Source organism: Aquila chrysaetos, chromosome 15 (genome assembly GCF_900496995.4).
Source record: "Aquila chrysaetos chrysaetos chromosome 15, bAquChr1.4, whole genome shotgun sequence".
In the NCBI taxonomy this organism is placed as follows: Eukaryota; Metazoa; Chordata; class Aves; order Accipitriformes; family Accipitridae; genus Aquila; species Aquila chrysaetos.
In genome coordinates, this window is record NC_044018.1 from 5,486,108 (window position 1) to 5,510,189 (window position 24,082).

Genomic DNA, 24,082 nt, shown 5'->3' on the forward strand with positions numbered 1-24,082 from the left:
GCCGGAGCGGCATAGCAATGAACGTCGTGCTTGCTGGCAAGTTGATGTCAGGCTGTCAGCCCTCATTGATAACGGTGAATGGTTACCGACTAAAATCTCGCATGCGGCACACACTCCTTATCAGCGTGGCTGCTTGAAATCTGCACTGCTGTGCGGGCTAGTGAGAATTTGGGTTACTGCAAAAACAAGTAGATACTCTGCAAATATACTGAAACCTTTTGTTTCAATATGAGTACTTTTGGTGTATTGCAGGACAAAATGATAACTATAAACTGTGGGACTAGGCACTCAGATCTTTCCAATAGGAATGAGCATGGTAGCAGCAGGTTACTGCATGGCTAAGTAATTTCCCTTAGGATGTTCCAAAATAGTAGATTATTTTTTTTATCTGTAAGGCAGTTCCTGTTTTGCAGAGATGCAAGGAATATAGGTAGGACAAAGGGCTGGAGATGTGGAGATCCTAAGTTACACACAGGAATTGACTTACTGCAATGCATTCTCTGTCATGAAAGAAGCTTTGATAAAGCAGGAACTTGAGCATGGCACCAAGTCCCAGGCCAGTGCCTTAACTGTGAAACAAACTTTCCACTTGATTTTCAATCCTGAAGTAACCTGAGCATGGTAGATGGATCCTACAGAGGAGAGATTTCTGTAAGGGAGTGGCAATCCGTTTTTCATTCTTAGTGTTTCACAGCCTTCAGGATTGGTGCTTTTGCACTTACATTAAGCTGTTCATCAAACAATCGGTGCTTTACAATGATGAGCGGCAAGACTGTGTCTACTGTGTGGCTAAAAGAACCCAAGACTAAGTGATTTCCCCAAAGTGGCACAGTGTTACTGGCAAAGTAATGGGGAGGAACCCAAGACTCTGCAGTGTTAGCCTCATGGTTTAACTGCTAGAACAATGACCTCCCTCAAATAATTGATCTTTGTTCTGAAGTGAGTCGCATTTAATTTTACGGATGGGAACATCAACCCTTAACAGAAGTGATCTAGTTCTTTAAGTTATTCCTATGCCTAGATAGCCAGAGACTGCCTAGAAGGGTTTTTCAAAGTAAGGCACTGAATTCCAATTTATTTTAATGCAAATCAGAGTGTTAGTTGTGTTATTTAACTTTATATGTCATCATCTGAGTAGGGAGCTCCATTTATCCTCAATAAAAAGAAAGGAGATGAAGGCGGCTCGCTCAGATGTGGATGTCTGCACTGTGAACTTCCACAGTTGAGTGAGATAACTCCTAGTATGTGAGTTATGAGTTAGATGCTGTTGGAGGTTTTACCTTAAATATTTGTTTGTATTGGGATGACTGCACTGGTGATTGCAAACATAAGATGCCCAAATTTGCTCCTGAGGTGAGTGCTTGCATTCTGCTTCAATGCCTTAGAAGATCACTTAGTTGACAACACAGTCTAGGGCTGGGCAGGGAACACCATGAAATTAGAGTTATTAATTTGACCATAAATCAACTTCATGAAACTTAAGAAAAAACAACTAGTCCCCTATACAGTATGCTATACTTCCTTTCCTAGTTCTCTGGTCAAAGGCAGCCCTGCTTTTTAAGTTTTCTGTATGTAACATAAAACCATCTAAAATTCAGTCTCTACTGGGGAAGTTTTGATTTGCTTCTCACTGAGTCTGAAAAATGAAAAAGAGATTTGAGCCATATTTGATACACAAACACCTGGACTTTGATTTTTAAAAATGAAGTACATAAACAGGTAATAAATCAGGCTATTAAAGCATTATGCTTAAACATTAACAATATATGGATCTTCTGGTTTTACAGAGATTTTGTCTGTATTGTAGAGTGGCATATTTTTCATATTACATACATTTTAAAAGCTTTTACAAGTGGATGTGGACCTGTTCTGCTCCTAAATTTTTCACAGAGGAAGCTCATTTTACATTACATTATTGATGTGCATGTCATTGGTCCATTCACAAATCTGCAATTAGCAGATGGGAATATATATTTTGCTGTTTATTTCAAACATCAAGCAACTGAGCAAGTGAAAGCAAAAACTCTGAGGTGGTTATTAAAATACAGTTTCATTTTCCTTTCAGGTTATTTTTTAAAGCTGAAAAAGTGCTGACAATTGACATTTACCAAAACAAGTCCCTTTCCACCATGTTAACTATTGTCCCTTTTGCATTTCCCTCCGCCATCTCCTCGCCCTCTCCACAAACACACTTGCCTAACGCTCTCCTGCCTCTTCTCTTCCTAAATATTTTCCTTTCACATGCTCCCCTCTCAGTTACAGGTGTTTTCTCCTGCTCCCCACATTTCTCCTCCCTTTTCCCATTTCCCTGTGCCATGGGCTGTCGGAGGTGACTGTTTCCCAGAGGATGCTTCACCTCATCGTATTTGGGAGAGAAGACTGAGCCCTGTCTCATTCCTTATGGAGCGTCTGTGAGTGACAACCCAGGACAAGATAAAGTCGCCCTGGAGGCCAACTTAAATTAGGAATTTTTTACAATTTTTTACAAATAAACCTAGTTTAATCTAGTGGAATATTTATTGAGAGTTGGCGACACTGCCAGTGGCAGGATTTCAGCAGAAGACAAGCTCCTTAAAGTTTCCTAACACCTGACTTAGTAATTAATTTGTGCCTTAGTGTACGTTACAGCTCATGTCTCATTTTGTTTTTCTGGAATCCACACTCCACAGTAACAGAAATTCTCATAGCCATGGAAGTGTTTAAGCCTATCTTTTAACCCTGTTCTTGGCCTTAGCCATAGTTTATAAAATGAAACTAATTATTAGGGTTTGAGTGTGGTAGAAGTTTTCAAGAACTCAGAGGCCATTCACTGTTGTTTTAGATTGTTGTTTAAAATCTGTGCCAAATCTGCCTGTGATTTAACTCTTCTTGTCTTCACCGAACCTAATGCAAAGATAGATGTGGTCAGCTGAACAAGCAAGGGAAGCGAGAACTGCTGCAGCTATCAAGCCATCCTTTGTACATTTGAAACCCTAAAGATGTGTTTATGTCCTTTAAAATCACAAACTGTAAGTCAGAGAGAGATTTAAACTGTAGGAGCTCATTTCCACCTCAGAATCTCTTTTGTTAAAACTGGCTAGCAGGATGATGTCACGGCTGTACGTATGCTTTAAACTGAATCAGCAGACTCTGCTCTCAGGGGCAGTTGTGTCAGTGCTCCAGCCGGGGGGGGGGAATTCCGTATTTGAGGAGCTCCCAGTGAGGCAATGAGAGCCAGGACTGCATCTGCAGGATTACTTACTGCCGGGCAGGTTATCCTGGGGATGTCTTTTGGCGTGCTATACAGGGTGCCCCTCCAGAAAACAAACGCTCCAACAGCTTTCGTGGTAGAAGAGCTGTTACACCTCAGCATGCAACAGCGTTAAGTGCGCAGTTCCTTTTGCTAAGAGATTCCTTCCCCGCTCATTGTGCGATCTGTGATTCACAGAAGGCATCCTTCGCTGACTGCCACATTCCCACCCAACCTCTTCAGACTAAGGCTGCTCGACTCCTTTTCGAGCTCGTGTTTTCAGGATTTGGAACTATACCTCTGACAGATCAAGGAACTGTAGATCTCTAGAAGACATTTTGCTAGCAGCCACTTGATCATCTTTTCCTGGCAGTGAATATTTCTTGCTACCCATATGGTCTTCTGTCTGTCTTCTAGCTGGAAAGCTACGCTCTCAGCTGTATTTATTTGGTAACACTTTGTGTTCAACCTACGGTTTTCTCTGATGGCTGTTTTACTGATAGAGCCAAGAGTCTGCAGATAGATTGCATTAAAAAGTCAAAAGTGTAAGAAAAAAAACAGAAATAATAAATCCTCTTTTAATTATAGCTGTTTCCCTGAAAATAAGTTTAGTTTACATGTTTTTATGTTTAGTACATAAATCTATCTATTTCCTCTAAAGTGGAAATTCTTGAAAAAAATAGCGGGTTTTTTTGCTGTGTAGCTTAAAGACAATATTTGAGAGTTGCTTAAAAATATATACTTAAACCTCTGTATTTGACATAAGATATGCAGTGACAACCCCGCGTGCTGCATTCCTACTCATTTGGACCCATGAGCGAGCCCAAGTTTCAACCTACGTTGTGAAACCGTCGCTGCATTTCAGCGAGCTGCAGCTCCCTGGCTCTCCACCTTTGCAGCTGAAGAGAGACGTACGTTGTCTCTCCCACTCCACATCATCGACACGGGATTTTCAGCAGAGTTGTCGGTGCTGAAGAAGTGAACTCGCCAGCCACAGCAACACTGCAATTGTTTAATTTCACGACGGAAAGTTTTGCTGAAGATGTAGTAAACAAAAGGGTTATACGCTGTTGAAGATTTGGCAAACAGACAGGGCAGCAGCGTCGCAATGGGCTGTAGGGAATCGCTGGAGTTAAATATGGACCAGAAGCTGGCTGCTGCATACGGTGTCCAGGAGCTCAGGAACCCGACCGAGATGAGCACAGCCATCTGAAAGGGAAACAGGGCTTCAGTCCTCAGCTTGCACTGACAGAGTCTGATACTCGGGCACGCGGTGTGTGGATGAAACCACACCTGAACCAGCTGAAATACCTGAAACTGTACGCTTGCTATGTTGTGACATGAGCACAGGTAACACTGGACAGTGCATATATGCTGTTATTCCCCCCTAGCAGATCTACACTGCGGGTTTCTTACAAGGCAGTTGTTTTCATCTCCTTCCCTGAATCTGGCTGCGATACGTCATGGGAGACAGAGTCCAACCAGACAGTATAGCCTATCAGTAGACTGGCTTCTAGAAAGCTTGGGTCAATTCTGCTTTTCCACAAGAAATGAGCAACTGAAGTGCTTATTTGAAAAAAGGCTAAATTAAAAAATCCTGTTTCCATACAGAATTTCTGTGTAGCTCTCACTCAGACTAGCCACTCGGTCAATTAAAAATACCTAGGATGACAGAACAAGACCTCCACCCCAGCTACAACATGAAAGGATTCAACAGCTATGCCAGCATGACTGGAAATCTAAATGTCCATGAAAATCTGGGATGCAACTGCCTAAAGATTTAACAAGCTGCATTGTACCTACGATATATTATCCAGATCAAGCTACTGAAATGACAAATATTCCAGGAGCCCCCTGCTCCTCTGAGGAGGGCAGAGTATGGGTGAGACTCAAACCACATCTCCATCTTTGGTCAATATTAGACAAAAGCAATGAAGGGTCATCATGAGCCATGCATGAGCAGAGCCAGTTCTCTGCAAGCTCCTGATTACTGCAGACTCTTCTCATCGCTGGGATAACTCACCAATGTCAGCTTCTTCTCCAGTTTAGCTGCATTAGGGATCCTGTCAATATTCTGGATCTCTTGGTACGCTTTATGAACCTTCCAGGCAATTCCCAAGTAACAGGCAACGATGGTCAGTGCAGGCAGGACCGTGCACAGGAGGAACATGCTCAGGATGAACGAAAAGCCATTGGAGGAGTTGTGGAACTTGCTCCAGGCTATTGTACAAGAGATGCCAAATGGCTCAGGGCCGTAGTAACCCCAGCCTACCAAGGGCAGAATGGCCCAGAGCAAGGAGTAGAGCCAAATGAAAGTAATCAAGATGCGAACAGTGTTCTTGGGGATTTTGTTACCTGCAAGAAAGAGGAAGAGCAAGCATATATGGATCTCAGCTCAGCCACACGGTTTTTGCCATAACTTCTTCTCTAACAGAAGGATGGTGGCTACAAATATGCCTGGGCTGCTGATGCAGTTTGCTAACCTTTGGTCTCCTTGAAAAACATAACAGAGAGTGTCCGTGGATTGGGTGAGACCTGAGTGCAGCCCTGAGTGCTGATCTAAAGGTTAGGAAGTCAGGGAGCTTTAGAAGATCAAGCTGACCCCAAATGTACCATGCTTCCAGGCCAGGAATGCCAGGAGAATACTCCTTCCTCTCAAATTCCAGTGCTTCTGATTGCACATAAATAGGAAGAAAAGACAGTCTGGTCCAGCAAAACATTTGGGCTCTCCACTCTCAGGTGTTTTCACTTGGTATTACTGAGAAGTGAGAAACCTCGTTGTTTGATAAGGAATTTAATCAGATCCTTCTAGGAACATTAGGGTTTGATATCGGACTAAAAGCTGAGTCTTATTCCTACAGTTACTGAACTGATACTCCATGCCCTATTCAGCAAAGTACCTCTCTGAACATAATAGCCCAAATGCACCACTAGAAGGTTACCAGAAATGTGATTACTTACTGTTAGACTTGGATGAATTGGTAACAAGGAATCGAATCACGGCCATGGCACACAGGGTCATCATGCTGCAGACACCAAAAAGGAAACCCATCAGGGCATAATATATGCAGGACGCATCTCCTCCCAGCCAAGCGTGGTTCCAGGCGGATGCAATGGCCAGCGGATACATGCTGAGTGCCATTCCAATGTCTGCTACTGCCAAGTTGACTGTAAGCAGCTCCGGTGACTTCAGGAGGGAAGAGCGTTTCACAGCTGTAGCAAGGACAGCTGAATTTCCAAGGATTGTCAGGATGGCTGAAAGAGAAGAATCAGCACAGACATTAATATCCCCTGGTCAGCACACCTGTGAAATGCTTATCTACACAAAGGATGTGAAAAATGCTGGTCGTTAGCCTGAGACTAAAGTCTAGAAGACAGGACGGACTGGGAGACGAGCCAGCGTTCAGCACCTCCCAGGCCAACACAGCGCTGTGCTGATGCTTTGAAAACACGCGGGCAGGTATCTGCCACGCTCTGCTGCAAAACCTTGTTCTTCAGCTCGTGGCGTGGAAACTTGTTCTCTTAGATAGCAGATAGGAGATGCCACCTGGATGGCATTTCTGAGAGCTGCTACACAGCTCGGCATCCTCACCACAGCATCCACTCTTTTGCTTCAGCCAGCTTTTGGGTTTCAATTCCTGCCTCCCTGCCAGACAGGGATTTCCCAGTCAGGCTGTGTTTCCACTATGGACCTGCTAGAGCAAAGAGCACATCAGTTTTCTGTTCACAGCCTCCTGTAGTGCTGGCCTGCCTTACCGACTGGGGGAAATTTTGTCATATGAATAGTAGACCATATCTTGCCCCTTCATATCACCACACTAGAGCTCTTCATTTCCATGTCACACCCCCCTCTCCATGCACTATATCCCACCTATTGCCTTGCAGCTCGTATCTCATGTGAATAGCTCCACTCTTTTATGGTATCTTGCACAACACACTATCAAGTAAAATGGACCTATCCACCTTCATTTTTCCCTGGTAATATCCCTGCTTACTTCTCCTTCCTGCTGAAGAACTCCAGCTGTCCTGTCTGCTTGTCCCCTCCTCCCATCTGATGCCCCCCACATCCCCAAACCGTCCCTCTTTGCAACGTATCTTCCACTGGAGCCCCAGCACAAGCCTCCTGGACTCTGAGCTGCCTTGATAGTCGACATGTGCTGGCTGGGCAGCTCAGTGTCCTCGCTGGTCAAGCGGCTGAGAACGACTATGTGCCGCAGTTCAGACACCCACACTGTTCTGGTGGGCTCTGAGCGCAGTGAGACAGACCATAGAAATTGTTTAGCCAGAGGCATGCAACAGACCAGAGATTGCTTTGCAAAAAAACCCGTCAGATATACATTATTCAGATATGCCATAGGGCTTCAAAGCGTTCATGATAACGGTGTCAAAAGTACATGTGGCAAACAACTCGTTTTCTCTTTTCTTTCAAGTGAACATTGTGCTGGAGCTACATTCTGATCAAAGGTTTTCCTGAGAAGGTGTCCTCTAAAGTCAGAAGTGAAACAAGGAAACAGAAAAAGACTCTGTCATGTTCCCTTGTCGCTGTGAATGCAGGAAGGCTGCATTTGCTCGCAGATACCCTGTAATAAAGTGCCCACAGAGGAATTAATAAAGGCACATGCAACAAAACGAAATAAATACACTGGCATAAATCCAAGAATAGGCAGAGATGTCAGGAGAAAGCCTTAAATGAAACAGAGATACAAATCTGAGACCCCACATCCCTCATTCATTGACTTTCTAACCACACGCGTTCACTTGGCACCTCTGGATACGTCTGAAGAGTTCCCTGAGCTCCCAAGCGTTGGGTGTCTGCACACAGAGATGCCCGCGGTGGCTTGGCACGGGACCGCTTGCTGACAGAGAGCAACCTGTGGCTTGGTGGGAAGAACACTCTCCTGCCGAATGACAGCCACAGGCTGGGACGTCCTCGGGCTTCAGGAGGAAAATGAACCCGGTTCACTTTCTTCTGAGGGAGCCCTAAGCACTACGCAAGAGGTAGGGAAGTTTAGTCTTACCATCAGCGGTGGATTTCCAGGTCCACCCTCTCTTTTCCTTGGAGAGATGCTATTCCCCTCCATCCCACCGCCTGGGGCCGGCACGGGACAAAACTGTGCAAGAGTGGGCTAGTAATCAGCTAGCAGAGAGGTTTGTGGTGAGTGCTGCAGCCCGTGCCCTGGCCTTGTTGTTTCCTAATGAAAACATAATTTCAGGGGACAAATAGGCCTTGCTGCAGCCCCCAGTGGGGTGGCAAAGCTACGGATAAATACAACAAGGTTTCCAGTTAAGCTGACTGCTTCGCATATGGGACATTTCTGAGACTCCCTATGCAATGTAGGGAGCCTGGCTGCCCCAGGAGGCTCTTGATCCAGTGCTGGAAGCTATACCTGAAGCTTAGGTGCCTAAAAGCCCTGTAGGAGAGGTGTGAGAGTGTAGCATGGTGGCACAAGAGCAGTATCAGCAAGGGTAGCTCCAGCCTCCAGCCCTTTGTTGCTGCCCCGTCCCATTACCTGAACTGTATCTACGTATTTACATTTGTATGAGAGAGGAGCTGGCATCCTGACTTGGATTAAAAGAAAAACCCTTCGTTGTTTTGCAGATATAGTGATTTTTCTCACCCTGAGTTGTACTCTCTGCTGTCAGCACAGCTGAGGGGACAGCACAGGGAAAAGTGTGAAGGAACAGGGGTGAGATGTGAAATGCTAAAGCCCAGCATTGCTGCCCAAAGCCTCTCTATTGAAGCACATAAAAATATATGCTTGTCTTTCTTAAATGCATCTCAGCCAGGGTTTTGGAATGAGCTGAAGGGAAGAAGGTACTTGCATCTCAGCAAAATTCAGTTGGACTGCACGCCTAAACCAGTTCAGCTCCTCTCCAAATCTACACTGATAGTAAACAAATCACCTGGGTACATGCAACAAACAGACAAGGAAGAAAACGCTTAGCTAAAGCCGAGCTGGAGCAGAGTTGTACATACCCCTACTTGTATTTCATTGTAAATCTGCCTTCAGCAGGGCAAACAGGCCATTATAAAACCCAAAAGTGCTATTTGGAAACCCTTTGCTGTTTTATACCAGTTTATCCTACCAAGACACAGCTGCTCTTCATGCATAATGAACATCCCCCACGCAAGGAGCAGCCCAAAGTTGCTCTCCCCTGATCAGTCTCATGAAACGGTCTGCCTCATCTCTCAAAATTCACAGGGCTGAGATGCCAGGATAAGCGGCGGACAACTCATTTTGGATACTTGTGATGCCGCAGAGGTAAACTTATGCTGGCAAATCTTCAGCATCGATACGAAAGATTGCAAATCTGAGAGCAGAGATTAATCCTGGCATCCAACCGACTCGAAGGCAATAAGCAGGAACCTGTGTGGAAACAGATTTTCTACCATTTCCCTCCAGCTTCCACTGGAGCTGCCCGTGCCGACCACAGCACAGAGAGAGCAGCCCCGGTGCGTCCGCTCCTGGGCTTGAAGCAAACAAGCAGGCTGTGAAGGCAGAACTCACCTACGATCAGAAGAAAGACTCCAGCTCCATAATCCACTACCGGGTGGAGTTTGGAAATGTATTGCTCCTCCATTGTCCCTTCTGGAAGTGGGTGAAAGTTTTAAATCAAAGGCGAAGTGACTGTAGGGGCAAAGAGACTCTTCCTCATGGTTTGCCTGCTGCGGATGCGAGCTGGACAGTTGGGTGCTGCCGGCGTGAAGGGACCCTTCTGCTTTCTCCTCTCTCCGTCCCTCTCGTGTGGCGGGGGAGAAGCCTGGAGTGAGAGAAAGGCTCCCTCCCTGGGGATGCAGAGTGAAAGCTCGGCAGAGCCACTGCCGGAGCGATCCCGCCTGCCTGGCTGGCAGAGCATCTCTCCACCCACCCCCTCCTCTCACACCGCTCCGCTCCTTGGCTTGTCAAGGAACTTCACAATGCAAATCCCCTCAGACTGCCATCGCTGAGCACAGACAATTGTCATTCAACCATCAGCAGCCTTGGGAAATAAATCCAGGCTGAGGGATCAGGCAGGGGCAGGAAGGTCGGGAGTTTCGTTTTCCAGCTTTATGGCTGTGTACGGGAAATACGAGGTTGGGGTAGGGGGATCTCTATGTTGAAGTATGAGAGGAAAGCTGTTTGCTGGAGGGGTTCAGAAGGGTCAAAGTCACACCACTGAAGGCAGGACTTTCAGAGCTGCTCCAGGGCAGAACTGGAGGATGCTCAGTCCGGTGTGCACAGCTGCAGAGCACCACAGCAGAACCAAGCTCTGAGTTCACCCTAGTGACACTCCAGTGTTTTTATTTGCCAAGCAACCAGAGCAATGCCTCACATTCAAGTTTACCTTCTCCTTGTAATATCTGAGCCTAAAATCATCATCACGCTCTCCCAGTCTTTATAAACAATGCTAAGTTTTGCTCCAGGCTCCAAATATGTGTTACATCTAGCGATTTACATAGGCTCATCTAGCGATTTACATAGGCTCATCTAGCGATTTACATACACAGGTCTTGATTTTGGTGCATGCAATTTACAACTCTGTAGTTGCAATTAGCCCAGGCAGCACCCAGCCAGCACACTGAAGAGCTGATCTATCCTAAATTATTTAATTCTGGTACCTGGATATGCTAAGCTGCATTAGCATCATTCTCTGCTTGGCCTATTTTACTCTGTTCAGACATAGGGAATTTTAAGATCCTCAAGAGCACATAGGCATCTCATGTCCAATCTAGGTGGAATTTAGGTGCTTAAGTATAGCAGTAACAGCCTAAATTCTGAAATCCTTAGGAATCTGAGTGACTTTAAAAGCTCTGAGTTTCACCAGAAAGCAAAACTGGCCATGCACAGAGATGCTGCCACCTCAGCTTTGCTGCACGTCTCTGTGCTCGTTCCTGCTGAAGCTGTCTGGGATTTATACACCAGGGATCCCTGCACTGGAGTCTTTGAGGAGTTTAATTCAGCAACAAAGTACATGGAACACACCACATATAGCACAGGGCTCAGTAGCACTCACAGCCTTCTCAGGGCACATTTTTCCTAAAAGCTTAGCCATCCTCCCTGAAATGGAAAAACCAGTTCCCTCCTCTGGTTTCAGAGACTTGAATACGTGTTTTTCCCACAAGAGTGTTTTATTCTGCAGTTTATGGATGCCTTGGGGTGAGTAAAATGCCATAACAGAAAGGTGCTTTCCTCTGCACTTGAAGCTTGATTGCTCCACAGCTAAGTCACAAGATTGGAGGGAGAGAAAACAAATGGTATCTGACTCTCTATGATGCTGAAATGAGCCCTTGCTCCAAAAGTTGTTAATATATTTTACAATGAACAGCTATGACATAAATAAACATGCAGGGGTAATAATGGTAGTTCAGTACTGGCCACTAGCTGTAGCTTCAAAGTGAATCAGTCTCACAGAGGTGCTGGGCAGGGTATGGTTGTCACTTCAGAGAAACCAAATCCCTGTGTCTGGGACCATGGCCCCACGTCAGGATTCCCCACTGTCAGCATGCTGGGTGTTAGGAGTTTTGTTCTTACTAAATCTGCCTCCAGCACTGAATAGAGAACCAAATTCAGCACTTATTCTGCTGTCAGAGACACAAATCTTATTTTTAGAGGAGACTGAGCACTACTAAGAGTTAGGTAGTTTCATTAGCCCACAGCAGTGCTCTAGTTCCCAAGTCCTGCTGCCAGGAACTAAATGTAGGCAAGATATCACAGAGGAGAGCAGAGAGGGAATGTTGATTTTTCCATCAGAGAACAGACACTAGCTCATAGTATTATCAGAATGGAGATTTCAACAGATGCTACAACCCAATGATCCCCATCCTCACAAAGCACTTCCCTGTGCTAAGCTACTTCTTGACTGAGGCTGGCTTATGTGTAGTCAGCTCAAGTGTTTCTGAAAAATTCCCCCAACCCATTCCATGTTGCTCCAAAATCAGTAGAAGCACAACGGAGTCTGCATGTATTCATGGCATGGATAAGTACTAGGAGATGGAACAGTCCACCAGCTCTTCTCCAGTCAAATACGTGCAAATGCAGGTAGCATGGGGAGTAAACAAGAGGAGTTAGAGATGTGCACACGGCTGCAGGGCTATGATCTTATCGGCATCACGGAGACATGGTGGGATGGCTCCCATGACTGGCATGTTGGAATGGAAGGATACAGGCTCTTTAGGAAGGACGGGGAGGGAAGACGAGGAGGGGGCGTCACCCTCTATGTCAATGACCAGGTGGAGCACATGGAGCTCTGCCTGGGGATGGATGAGGAGCCGACCGAGAGCTTATGGGTCAGGATTAAAGGGAGGGCAGGGACAGGTGACATTATAGTGGGGCTCTGCTACAGGCCACCCGACCAGGAAGACCAAGTGGGTGAGACCCTCTATAGACAGAGAGGAGCAGCTCACATTCACAAGCCCTGGTCCTCATGGGGGACTTCAATCACCCCAATATCTGCTGGAGGGACAACACGGCAGGACATAAGCAATCCAGGAGGTTCCTGGAATGTGTTGATGATAACTTCCTTCTCCGAGTGATGGAGGAGCCAATGAGGACAGGTGCTATGCTGGACCTTGTTCTCACCAACAAGGAGGGGCTGGTGGGGAATGTGAAGCTCAAGGGCAGCCTTGGCTGCAGTGACCATGAAACAGTGGAGTTCAAGGGCAGCGAGGAGGGTGCACAGCAAGCTCGCTACCCTGGCCTTCAGGAGAGCAGACTTTAGCCTCTTCAGGGATCTGCTTGGTAGAGTACCATGGGATAAAGCCCTGGACCAAAGAGGGGCCCAAGAAAGCTGGTTAATATTCAAGGAATATTGCCCAAACTTAGGAGCAATGCATCCTAACAATAGAGGAAGCCAAAACACCAGGAGGCCTGTGTGGATGAACAAGGAGCTCCTGGACAAACTCAAACACAAAAAGGAAGCTCACAGAGGGTGGAAGCAAGGTCAGGTAGCCTGGGAGGAATACAGAGAAATTGTCTGAGCAGCCAGGGATCAGGTGAGGAAAGCTAAAGCCCTGATAGAATTAAATCTGGCCAGGGACATCAAAGGCAGGAAGAAAAGCATCTCTAGATATATCAGTGATAAAAGGAAGACTAGGGAAAATGTGGGCCCTCTCTGGAAGGAAACAGGAGACTTGGTTACCCAGTATATGGAGAAGGTTGAGGTACTCAACAACTTTTTACCTCAGTCTCTACCAGCAAGTGCTCCAGCCACACCACCCAAGTCACAGAAGTCAAAGGCAGGGACTGGGAGAATGAAGAACTGCCCACTGTAGGAGAAGATCAGGTTCAAGACCATCTAAGGAACCTGAAGGTGCACAAGTCCATGGGAGCTGATGAGATGCATCTGCAGGTCCTGAGGGAACTGGCAGATGAAGTGGCTAAGCCACTATCCATCATATTTGAGAAGTCATGGCAGTCCGGGGAAGTTCCCACTGACTGGAAAAGAGGAAACATAACCCTCATTTTTAAAAAGGGGAAAAAAGACCTGGGGAACTACAGGGCAGTCAGTCTCACCTCTGTGCCCAGCAAGATCATGGAACGGATCCTCCTGGAAACTCTGCTAGGGCACATGGAAAATAAAGACGTAATTGGTGACAGCCAACATGGCTTTAAGGGCAAATCGTGCCTGACACATTTGGTGGCCTTCTACAATGGGGTTACAGCGTTGGTGGATAAGGGAAGAGCAACAGACGTCATCTACCTGGACTTGTGCAAAGCATTTGACACTGTCCCGCACAACATCCTTGTCTCTAAATTGGAGAGACATGGATTTGATGGATAGACCACTCGTTGGACAAGGAATTGTCTGGATGGTTGCACTGAAAGAGTTACGGTTGACAGCTCAATGTCCGACTGGTGACCAGTGACAAGTGGTGTTTCTAAGGGGTCAGTATTGGGACTGGCACTGTTTAACATCTTTGTCGGCAACATGGGCAGTGGGATTGAGTGCACCCTCAGATAGTTTGCTGATGACATCAAGCTGTGTGGTGCGGTCAACACGCTGGAGGGAAGGGATGCCATCCAGAGGGACCTTGACAGGCTTGAGAGGTGGGCCTGTGCGAACCTCATGAAGTTCAACAAGGCCAAGTGCAAGGTCCTGCACATGGGTCGGGGCAATCCCAAGCACAAATAAAGGCTGGGAGATGAAGAGATTGAGAGCAGCCCTGAGGAGAAGGACTTAGGGGTGTCAGTTGATGAGAAGCTCAACATGACCTGGCAATGTGCCTTTGGAGACCAGAAAGCCAAAAGTATCCTGGGCTGCATCAAAAGAAGCGTGACCAGCAGGTCAAGGGAGGGGATTCTTCCCCTCTACTCCACTCGTGTGAGACCCCACCTGGAGTTCTGTGTTCAGCTCTGGGGCCCCCCAGCATAAGAAGGACATGGACCTGTTGGAGCGAGTCCAGAGGAGGCCACGAAGATGATCAGAGGACTGGAACACCTCTCCTATAAGGACAGGCTGAGAGAGTTGGGGTTGTTCAGCCTGGAGAAGAGAAGGTTCCAGAAAGACTTTATAGCAGCCTTCCAGTACCTAAAGGGGGCCTACAAGAAAGCTGGAAAGGGACTTTTTACAAGGCCCATAGTGACAGGACAAGGGGTATTGGCTTTAAACTGAAAGAGGGTAAATTTAGATTAGATGTAAGGAAGAAGCTCTTCACTGTGAGGGTGGTGAGGCAGTGGAACAGGTTGCCCAGAGAGGCTGTGGATGCCCCATCCCTGGCAGTGTTCAAGGCCAGGTTGGATGGGGCTTTGAGCAACCTGGTCTAGTGGAAGGTGTCCCTGCCCATGGCGGGTGGGGGTGGAATTAGATGACCTTTAAAGGTCCCTTCCAATCCAAACCATTCTATGATTCTATGATTCTATGATTCCAGAGCTTATACAACTCTAATTCAATACAGAAATTGCTGGCCTGAAAAATCTGAGCAGATAAGAAAAAAAAGGAAGTTCTTCTATCAGAAAAGGCTAAAAAAGGACAGATATGATGTCTCAAAAACATGCCTAGTAATGAGAGTCTTAAATAGCTTGATCAAATCAGTCTGGTCTGGTCAAGAAAGAGAGGTTACCATTTGATCCCAATTTGGGGCAGAAACATGTGCTAGAGTCAGCAAAAGACACAGTAAATCTTGTGGCAGAAAGTAGAAGATTGCTGCATTCTGCCAATTAATCCAGTATAGTGCATACAAAACCATAATATTGGTAAATTAAACAATGCCAGATAACCACAGAGATGCTGCAGTTCAACTGTTCACCTTGTTAAATTCCCAGAACAGTTGCCAGCACTGCTTTGGTCTGGGCCAACTACCACTGTCGTAGGTCATTCCCAGGCACAGGTCAGCTAGCATGGGCTCAGGACCATTCCCAGTAGGCAATAAGGTCATCGGTTTTGAAGACAAAGTGACACCGTTCAGTTCCCTGGCATAGATGTTACCCATGGATTTTGCTCTTACCCTGGGTGCAAACATTTAGCCGAGAAACAGATTCTCCAGGTGCAGTCATTAGATGAGAAGTGACTGTTTTAAAGGCTTGTTAGTGCTCAAATAGAGCTCATAATTCTGATTAAGGAAAATTCTTTGGAAAGTTTCCTGGCCTATGCTACGTAGTCAGCTCACCAAATGTTTCTTTTTGGCCTTTCTTTGTGAAAACATGACAGAGGGCTCAGTTCAGGGTGCCTGATGTCACCCAATGCAAGCCAGATCTCCTGCTTTCCCACTTGTTGCATGGTCCATCCTCTCACTACTGAAATAAGATACTAAATTTCTTCAGGCAAGCAAAGAGAAACCAGAGGCAAGATTAAAACATTTTGCTGAGAATTTAATTATTCCCTGGAGACCCCATTGACTACATCAGGAGCCTACTCCTCTTCCAACTTTTGTGGGCACCTTAGATTACACTGTGTGGATATTTCATGCTGGTTTAGATGGCATTTCATTTATTGTGAAACCCTGAATTTAGCATTCACATGGGGTAGGATTACATCAACAGTTCAGTTGTGAAATAGAAGAAAAGAAAATAAATGATTAAAACCAGAAGAGTTGACTGATCCCAAATCCAGTGCATTATTCATGTGTCGTTTAACAATAGCAAGTTGTACCCAGCATTATCTTTCTGCACGTCAGATCAATCTAGATTATCTGTTTACAACCAAACCACAAATTTTATATATCTTAACAGACTCAATTTTGGGGGATCATATTTCAGAATTGTTTTGTGAAATTTCCCTTCAATTTAAGAAAGCTCTCTTTAAATTAGACAGACGGAAGAATAAAGTTGCTACCTACTCACTTCTGAAATGTTATGTGAAACTTCGAACAAAAAATGAACTCACCATGAAACCATATATACATATTGGATGTAAATATATACATACGTATAAAACAAGTTCCTATTGTTGACGTAAACCAGGATATGGGTTTAGTAATTACTTGATGCTACCAAGTTAGAATGTCCTATAACTGTATTCTTCCTCTCCACCAAAAAAAAACCCAACACAAAAAAAACCCAAACAAACACCACCCAGAGTATGCTGATTCTGCAGGAACAAGGGAATTGTCTGAATTATCAGTTTGCCAGTATGTGGTAGTTCACTTTGCAGAGATAAACTGCCTCAATGTTTGGAGCTGTTTGGGCCAAGAATATTGGGTTTGGTTTGGTACCATATATCAATATCATTGATATCTCCTGATATCTGGAGAGGACTATGTCCATATCTGCACAGAATTCATGTCTATCAAAAATAGTCATGTATCATTTAGAAAGAGGAGCATGGCTTTGCTATTCCTGTTTATCTCTGGCTGCTCTGTCCAGATCCTCTCTTCTGCGAAGTCTCCGAGATTTCAAGCTGAGCAAAAAGTACTGCAAACAGTCTGTTTGGACAGTCCCTTTTGGGTGCCTTCTCCTTGCTTCAAAACAAGTCTGCTGTGATGCACACTCAAGCTTTCTCATTAACCAATGCCACCTTTTTCAAACTCCTTGGAGGGGATGACTTCATATTCTCCAGGAATTCCTACAACTTCCTTCCATTTAACTATTAGGCTACTCTGCTGTCTTATTTTTGGAAGTTCATCTTTGAGCTGAGACCTCTAGCTAAGCTTCTAGCTTTCACCTCCATTTATGAAAACCAGAATCAGCATTTAAGTTGAATTCTCAGAGTCTGCTCATGAAGTTGTATGTTTTCAACAACCGAATCTTGTTTAAGCCGGTATTTGCAACCTCAAGCATAGTAATTTGTAAATTGTTTTCTTCTGGATGTCTGCACTGACTTGCGTGTTATTGCCTGAGGGGTTATTTACAAAGTCTAAATTTGGTCTAGGGACATTAACCTCCTTAGCTTCCCTCTACAGTAACTGAAGGTAGCTGCCGCCTTGAAGAATCCAGTTTGGATCAATAAATTTTGCTCTTTCACTAAAACCATTTTTACATATAATATTTGGCTGTTGGTTAACCCAAAGTGAGTACAGCTCTCCACCATAGCAGTTAGAGACTCACCAGGAGGACCTGAGTTGCAGCTGTCATTCCAGTGAGTGTTTCACCCCAGAGCAGAAAATGGACTCCAAACCCAAGACCATCTTGTACGCACAGGACTGAAAGATGATTTTAAGAATTTTGCATCACTTTTATTCTTCACTTGTAAGAGTTGTTCAAACTGGCAGTTTGAGGTGAGAGTAAATAGCAGTTTAAGACTAACTGAATGACCCGTGACTGAGATATGAGGAAACAAAAACTTCCACACTAGGACTAGTAAGTGTATCACGGAACTAAAGCCAGAAGCTCACATTTATTAAACAACAATGTCATCATTTGTAGCTGGTAGCCATTGATACTCTTTCTGCATTTGTGAAAAGGAGAGGATGAGATGTGAGGAAAGGCACACATGGAGTAAAGATGTGTCGCGTCCCTGACATGACAAACCAGCTCTTTTCAACTGGGCAATAGGCTGCCCTCTCAGGGACAATTTTTTAAAATTTTTTTTTTCATAGTTCCCAAATATGAAATGAAAGGCACTAATTTGAGAAGTAATATGAAAACAAGGCAAAGCAGAAACATAGCATGAGGTGGAAAGGGAAAGATGGTAATGAGATACGAAAAGGTTAATTCAACATGCAAGTATGAAGCATATTATAGCTATTTCTTTCAAAGGTGTGAGAAGACAGACACTAATGCACTATGAGTGGAAAGGAAATGGCACCAAAGGTGCTAACATAAAATGAAAACTACTATTATGCCAGGAAAAGAGAAGAATAAAATGTATTGCCCATGGCGTGGAACTTGATAATGCAAACGTGCTCATATTTAATACGGTGACAGTATTCCCAGACCTCAGTTTAATAATAGTATGAACAGCACCAATCCTCTCATTTTCAAGGTTTCAAAGACAAATTAATGTCCTGTTATGCTGGGTATTGCACAAAGAATCATGAGGGGACACTTGCTTGCAGTTTAAGAAATTTTTCAACCATTTATTGACAGTAGTTTTTGGTAGCAAGCTTCACTGAATTTTCCTTTTCATTTTGGTCCTGTTCTCCATTTATTCACAGTTCCTCTGTGTCATTCAGACCATGGGAAAAAGTCATACAATCTGTAGAATGGACCACTCAGAACTCTACCACCACAAGAATATTCCTGTGCAGTAGCTCTGTATCATCATCCTCTGCACACCTCTAGGCAAACTGCATGCAGGAGCACGGCTAAAGAGAAGGATGAACTGGGCAGCAATGCATTGCAGCCACTGTACACACCAAAAAGCCAGTGAACAGACCGAATCACTTAAGACTCTCTAGTTCTGTGTAACTGTAGCATGGTGGCAACAAAGATTTGACTGCCTGTGATCCGAAGCTCAGAAGTGTCCTGGAAGCAGGAAAATAGGAATCATGCCACTGGGAGTCAGACATCAGAAAGGGATCACAGTGTGTAGGGTTGGGACCATACCTGTCCAGATCCCTCTAGCAGCACTCGGAGCAGGAAGGCCAGCTCTTCAGGAGTCTCCCCAGCTTTAAGACTAGTCCCAGCTCTTCTCCTTGTCTCTTTTTCATATGACCTAGTGCTGTTTTGGACTCACTCCTTCCTCTTTTGAATGACAAAACTCAATTCTCTCCACTTTGTTGGGAAATCTGGAACCATGCTGTGAGGTAGCATCACCCCAACAGCACAGGTGAAAACTGGTCCTTCTCTTTGTTCCTTAACTTTGGTAGCAGGAATAGGATCTCGCAGAATTCAGACAGGACGAAACAGGCTGTGGCGGTGATGGCCACAAATGGGGTTGTTTGGCATGCAGGGTCATATGGAATGGCAAACAGTAAAGGGCCCTTTTGAACATAGGCATGAGGACAATAAAACCCACCCAGTACTGCCTCTGGTCGATTCCATTGATTGCATTCTTGCTTGTGTTGCTGTTGCATGCTTCACTGAAGGAGGGAAAGGGGGATTTGTTTTGAGGGGAGCTTGTTAGATTTATTTAAAGGTAGTCAGAGGAAAGGTTACCAGAGTGGGAGACAAGAGATCAAGGTATTTTTACTACCTTTGAGGACAGAGCTGAAGTATATACTGATATTCTTTACCCAAATGGTGCAACCTAGTTGTGTTGACAGCATGGAGTCTCTGGACACTGTTTGGGTTTACAAACACTATCTGCAGGACTGAAGCTCCAAGGTGCACCCGCCCCTATTCCCTCTTCCAGTTTCTCCACAAAGGCATACAGCAGACCAGGGGTGCGATACCAAAGCAAGCATGGCTTGTGTAGACAGACAGTGGAGTAGGGTTCAAGGGTGCAATCCTATGGCACTACAGATGAACCCGATGGTACTGCTCTGGCCCGCTATTGCCTACTGCGTGACACTCATCAAATCACTTACTTCCTCTTTCTGCCTCTGATTTATCCACTGAGATTGTACATTTTTCAAGGTCCAACTGATCTACTATTTCTTCTCGGTGTCTGGTAACAATGCAGTGCCATTATTGGCTTGTGCCTCTCAGCACCATTGTGATACAACAACAATAGTTTTAAGAAGGAGGCCAATTTTCTTTCATATTAGGATTTGGCTAATTTTACTCTTACTAATTTCTAAATGGACCCATGCTGAGAATTCAGAAATGCCAGGATTACAACTTATTATTTAGAGACACTTGGAAGAGAAAAATAGATGAGAGACTGAATCTTCTAAAAATATAGTGGAAAATATGAGTGGAAATTCATGAAGATGCTTCTCTTGGATGGAAAAGAACAGGTTTCCTTGTTCAATCTGGAACACAATGTTTAATGGAGAAAGAAGACAGAAAGATTGGGGAACAAAGGTGCAACATAGACTTGATGGTAACAAATCTGTTATTAGGTAGAACTTGGAAGACAAAACTTCTGCTCTACAATAAGCTGTGGTGGCACCAACAGTACTTTTAAAATGACCCTGTTAAGGACAGCATTCAGCATAGCTGCCCGCCCAGCAACTACTAATGCAACAATCCACTGCTAAGACAACTTCCCTGGATCTTAACTTCATGTGAAAGGTATTGCTTGGCTGAGTGAGTTTAAGGGTTCTGAGCAGCAGGCATGGCACCAGAAGCCTCACTTCAAGACCTTCTGTCACTTTCAAGGTCTTTATCAAATTTGTGAAATCATGTTCAGGTCTCCTTTTCAGCCTTCAGATTATATTTATGTGAGTGAGAGAAGTCACAGCTATTCTGTCTTGACTTCCTTTCCATGGCCTTTTGACCCTTTAAGCCAAGTAGTGTTTAATCCCCGCTATACAAAACTGCCAAGCTTCAAACTGGCTGTAAATATGGCACAGAATAGGATTGTGAGGCAAAGAAAAGAAACTACTGTACTACTTTCTTGATATTATTAGATATTAGGCACTAGCTTTTTAATTGCTTGAGTTTTCCAAGTTAACTGAGCTGCAGCTACATGTTGCTTTCAGAAAGCATATCCCACACCTCTGTGTTGGAAGGTGCTTTAGGGTTTACTTCCTGGCACTTCGCCCCCACTTTGCAGTGGTGTGAAATGCCCTTTGCAGGGATGTAAGAGATCATCTAAGTTGCGAAAAATAATTCCCACAAGTGTTATTGACTTGCAGTCAGGTGCTCTGCTCATTGCTCTTGATACTTGACAGGAAAAAAAGTGGGATCAGGAGGTAAGTTAAATATTTAGTGGATATTCCCTGTATTTGCACAGAGAAACTTTCAGCTATTTCCTCCATGTTTAAACAGTGCCCAGCTATGCTTTGCTAATATTGAGTTATCCCTCTGATTACCTTCCAAGGGCCACTTTACAGTGAAAATCTAGTAAGAAGACAAAAGGCCTCAGAAAACCTATGCATCACTGCAGCCTTCTCCATCTCTAGGTAGGTATGACACAAATTCCTCTGCTGCTTAGGTAATCTTCTGTACATTGGAAAAAATATTGTCTCCCTTTTAAGACACTGGGACACTCAGATTATTCTGTAATAGACCATGTTTAAAAAGAGCAATAGCAACTGTGAATACTTTCTGCACTCAATTACACTGAAAAAACAGAGATGAACCTAGCCTTGAATAAAAAAACCACCAGTCTTGTGGCGAGGGCCCTGGGGAGTGCTGGGTTCAGTTCCTTGCCTTGCCACAGTCTTTCTGTCTGCTTTTCGGCAAGTGATTAAATCTTTCTGTGCCTTAATGCCCCCAAAATGAAACTATGGATGTCAATAACGCTTTCTTCTTCTTTATATTCTTTAAACCGCCAGCACGCGTTGTGGCAGTGCAAACTGGCATTCTCCCAGGCAATGTCTGGACACGATTCAAAGGGTACTGGTGTGCCAGGGACCATTCCTGCCAGGCACTTTCCCTCCTGTGTTGGGAGGGAAGAAGGTTCAGGCAGGTAGATCCAAGCTGTGCCACCTGCCCGGCTGCTCAGAGCACAGTTGATGGCTTGTTTTACTCACATAAGCACAGAGCTTGGGGGCAAAAGGGGCTTGTTGTTGGGGGCTTGTTGAACTCACATCAGCACATGGGGGCAAAGGTCCCCATGGCACACTTTGGCTTATCTGGAAGTAGAGATGCTTGTCACTTGGTGAATCCTTCCCCAAGAGCATTTTCTATTCAGTCTGTGTTGCAAACATGTTTGTTTGTTTGTTTGTAGACTCCATTTCCTCATTAGGAGAGAATCTCTGTATTCATTCAGAAGGGAAAATTCTAGGCCATCTTTATCCATTACAGTTATTTAGAAAACTCTGACAGCATGAAATCAACAGGCACAAAAACCATGAGGTAAATAAAGAACCATAATTATGATGCTTTTTTCACTCATCGTTTCTGTGATACTGACTTGTGACCACTTTAATGCGTGGAGTTGACAGGACAATATTAATCTATTTTTGCCTGTAACTGAATATATTAAAATATTTGTCTGTCACATGTACTTAAATGGATTTTATGACCCTAGCATTAGAAGAAAAAACTTATTTATTGGCTTGTAACTGAATATATTAAAATCTGTCTGTCACGTGTACTTAAATGGATTTTATAACCCTAACATTAGAACAGAATTCATTTCAGCTAAATAAAACCATTTAAAAGTTTGACATCTAGTTTAAACTGGTCATCCAGACTTCTAGAGTCAATGCTGAAAGACAGGCCCTCTTGGTGGAGAAATATGCACCTTATCTGAATGAGATCAGTTGCCATTTGGAATTGCCTGTTGACATTACAGGGGGCCCAGAGAGTTGTCTTAAACAAGCCACCTGGTTTGAGGTGGCTAGATTTGGTTGAGCTGAATCCTGTCCTGACAGACTTATTCTAGGCAACACAAGAAACCTATAGGAAAGGATGAACTGGAACCTAGGTGTCTCGAATCTTGAGTTAAGGCTTTAAACTTTGTGTCTATTCTCCTTGTTTCTTTTACTACCAAAATCTGAAATTCTGCAGACCATGCAACAGCCATGAATCCTGCCTGCTATTTAAAATTAAAAAGTCTTTTAGCCATCCAACTTTAATATTATTTTCTCAAAGGTTTTAAATTACCAGTTTCTTCCTGTAGAAACACGATTAGGACAATGATGTTATTAGTATTTGAATGATCCCAGATTGACTGTGAAAGTCATATCACACTGACCTGGACAACAGGGGGAACATGGGTCTGCCACTTTGTTGTTGCAGAAAATTCTTGGTACCTGTAAGGCTCTGCTAGTAAGGCAATAGCATGTTCTCTGAGGCATTCTCCAGGCACAAAAGAGTAATCTTTCCCAGAAACTGAAAAGGAAGATTGGAGCAGTGGCATGAGTAAAAGTACAACTATTGCAAAAGCACCCACAATGCCACAAAAATAAGACAAATCCTTAAACCCTCATATTTTCTCTCCAAAGTCTTCACTTGCCCCAAAAGTTACAATGTCCTTTCATGTTACTTATTGTTAATTAATGAAGTTTCCAGCTTCAGTAATACAGTTCAATAACGTATTTCCTCTTATCATTTCTCCCTCATATAAGCAACATCTCTGCCTGTTTGGCAGAGAGGAAGAACATGCAGTTTTATCCCAAAAGTTTTGTCTACCTTGGATTCTTATGAAAGGTACTTTCAGTCCCCTCATCACCAGAGGTAGTTTGTTTAATCCACCAGAGTTACTACTGAGATGTAGGCTTCAGGGTGGTCAGATGATGAAAGGATAGAGATTGTATGTCAGGGAAACAGTTATTGATGGATTCACATTCTGGTTACAGCCCTGTAAACGTTAGTTGCCCACAGGCACCCCTTAGAGCACGGTCAGAGACAGGCACGCTCCATATGAAACATCATCCTACCTCCCTTCAGCTGGAGGTGACCTGCCCTTCACAGATCCTAACAAGAACCTACATAATCAGTTTAAAATAGACTCCCTAACTTACTCCTGTCTCTGGTGAGCCAGCTTACCAGACTGCTG

The 24,082-nt window shown here is 44.4% G+C and overlaps 1 protein-coding gene across 5 annotated transcripts; it reads right to left on the reverse strand.

Annotated features, from left to right (window-relative positions):
* Positions 1 to 1,205: 1,205 nt before the first annotated feature.
* LOC115351129 (opsin-5-like) lies at positions 1,206 to 23,415 on the reverse strand. 5 transcript variants are annotated; one of them, XM_041128831.1, is made up of 6 exons: positions 19,132 to 23,372; positions 17,692 to 19,050; positions 9,739 to 10,284; positions 6,191 to 6,484; positions 5,253 to 5,584; positions 1,206 to 4,438 (listed from the first exon to the last, which is right to left on the reverse strand). In XM_041128831.1, exons 3-6 carry the CDS (start codon positions 9,809 to 9,811, stop codon positions 4,091 to 4,093), a joined length of 1,047 nt encoding a protein of 348 aa, XP_040984765.1. In that variant the 5' UTR covers positions 9,812 to 10,284; positions 17,692 to 19,050; positions 19,132 to 23,372; the 3' UTR covers positions 1,206 to 4,090. The 5 variants fall into 5 exon arrangements, with proteins under 5 accessions (XP_040984765.1, XP_040984766.1, XP_029893406.1 ...); XM_041128832.1 differs by having other exon boundaries at positions 17,692 to 17,786; positions 23,279 to 23,363; XM_030037546.2 differs by having other exon boundaries at positions 17,692 to 23,372.
* Positions 23,416 to 24,082: the final 667 nt, after the last annotated feature.

Coding starts and splice junctions, on each gene's coding strand:
- LOC115351129 (XM_041128830.1), bottom strand. CDS start 23,381: ATGCCTCAGAGAACATGCTATTGCCTTACTAGCAGAGCCTTACAGGTA. Junction 6,485..23,278: donor ATGTTCCCCCTGTTGTCCAG/GTCAGTGTGATA, acceptor CTTCTCTTTCAG/CCATCCTGACAATCCTTGGA. Junction 5,585..6,190: donor CAATTCATCCAAGTCTAACA/GTAAGTAATCAC, acceptor TCTTTCTTGCAG/GTAACAAAATCCCCAAGAAC.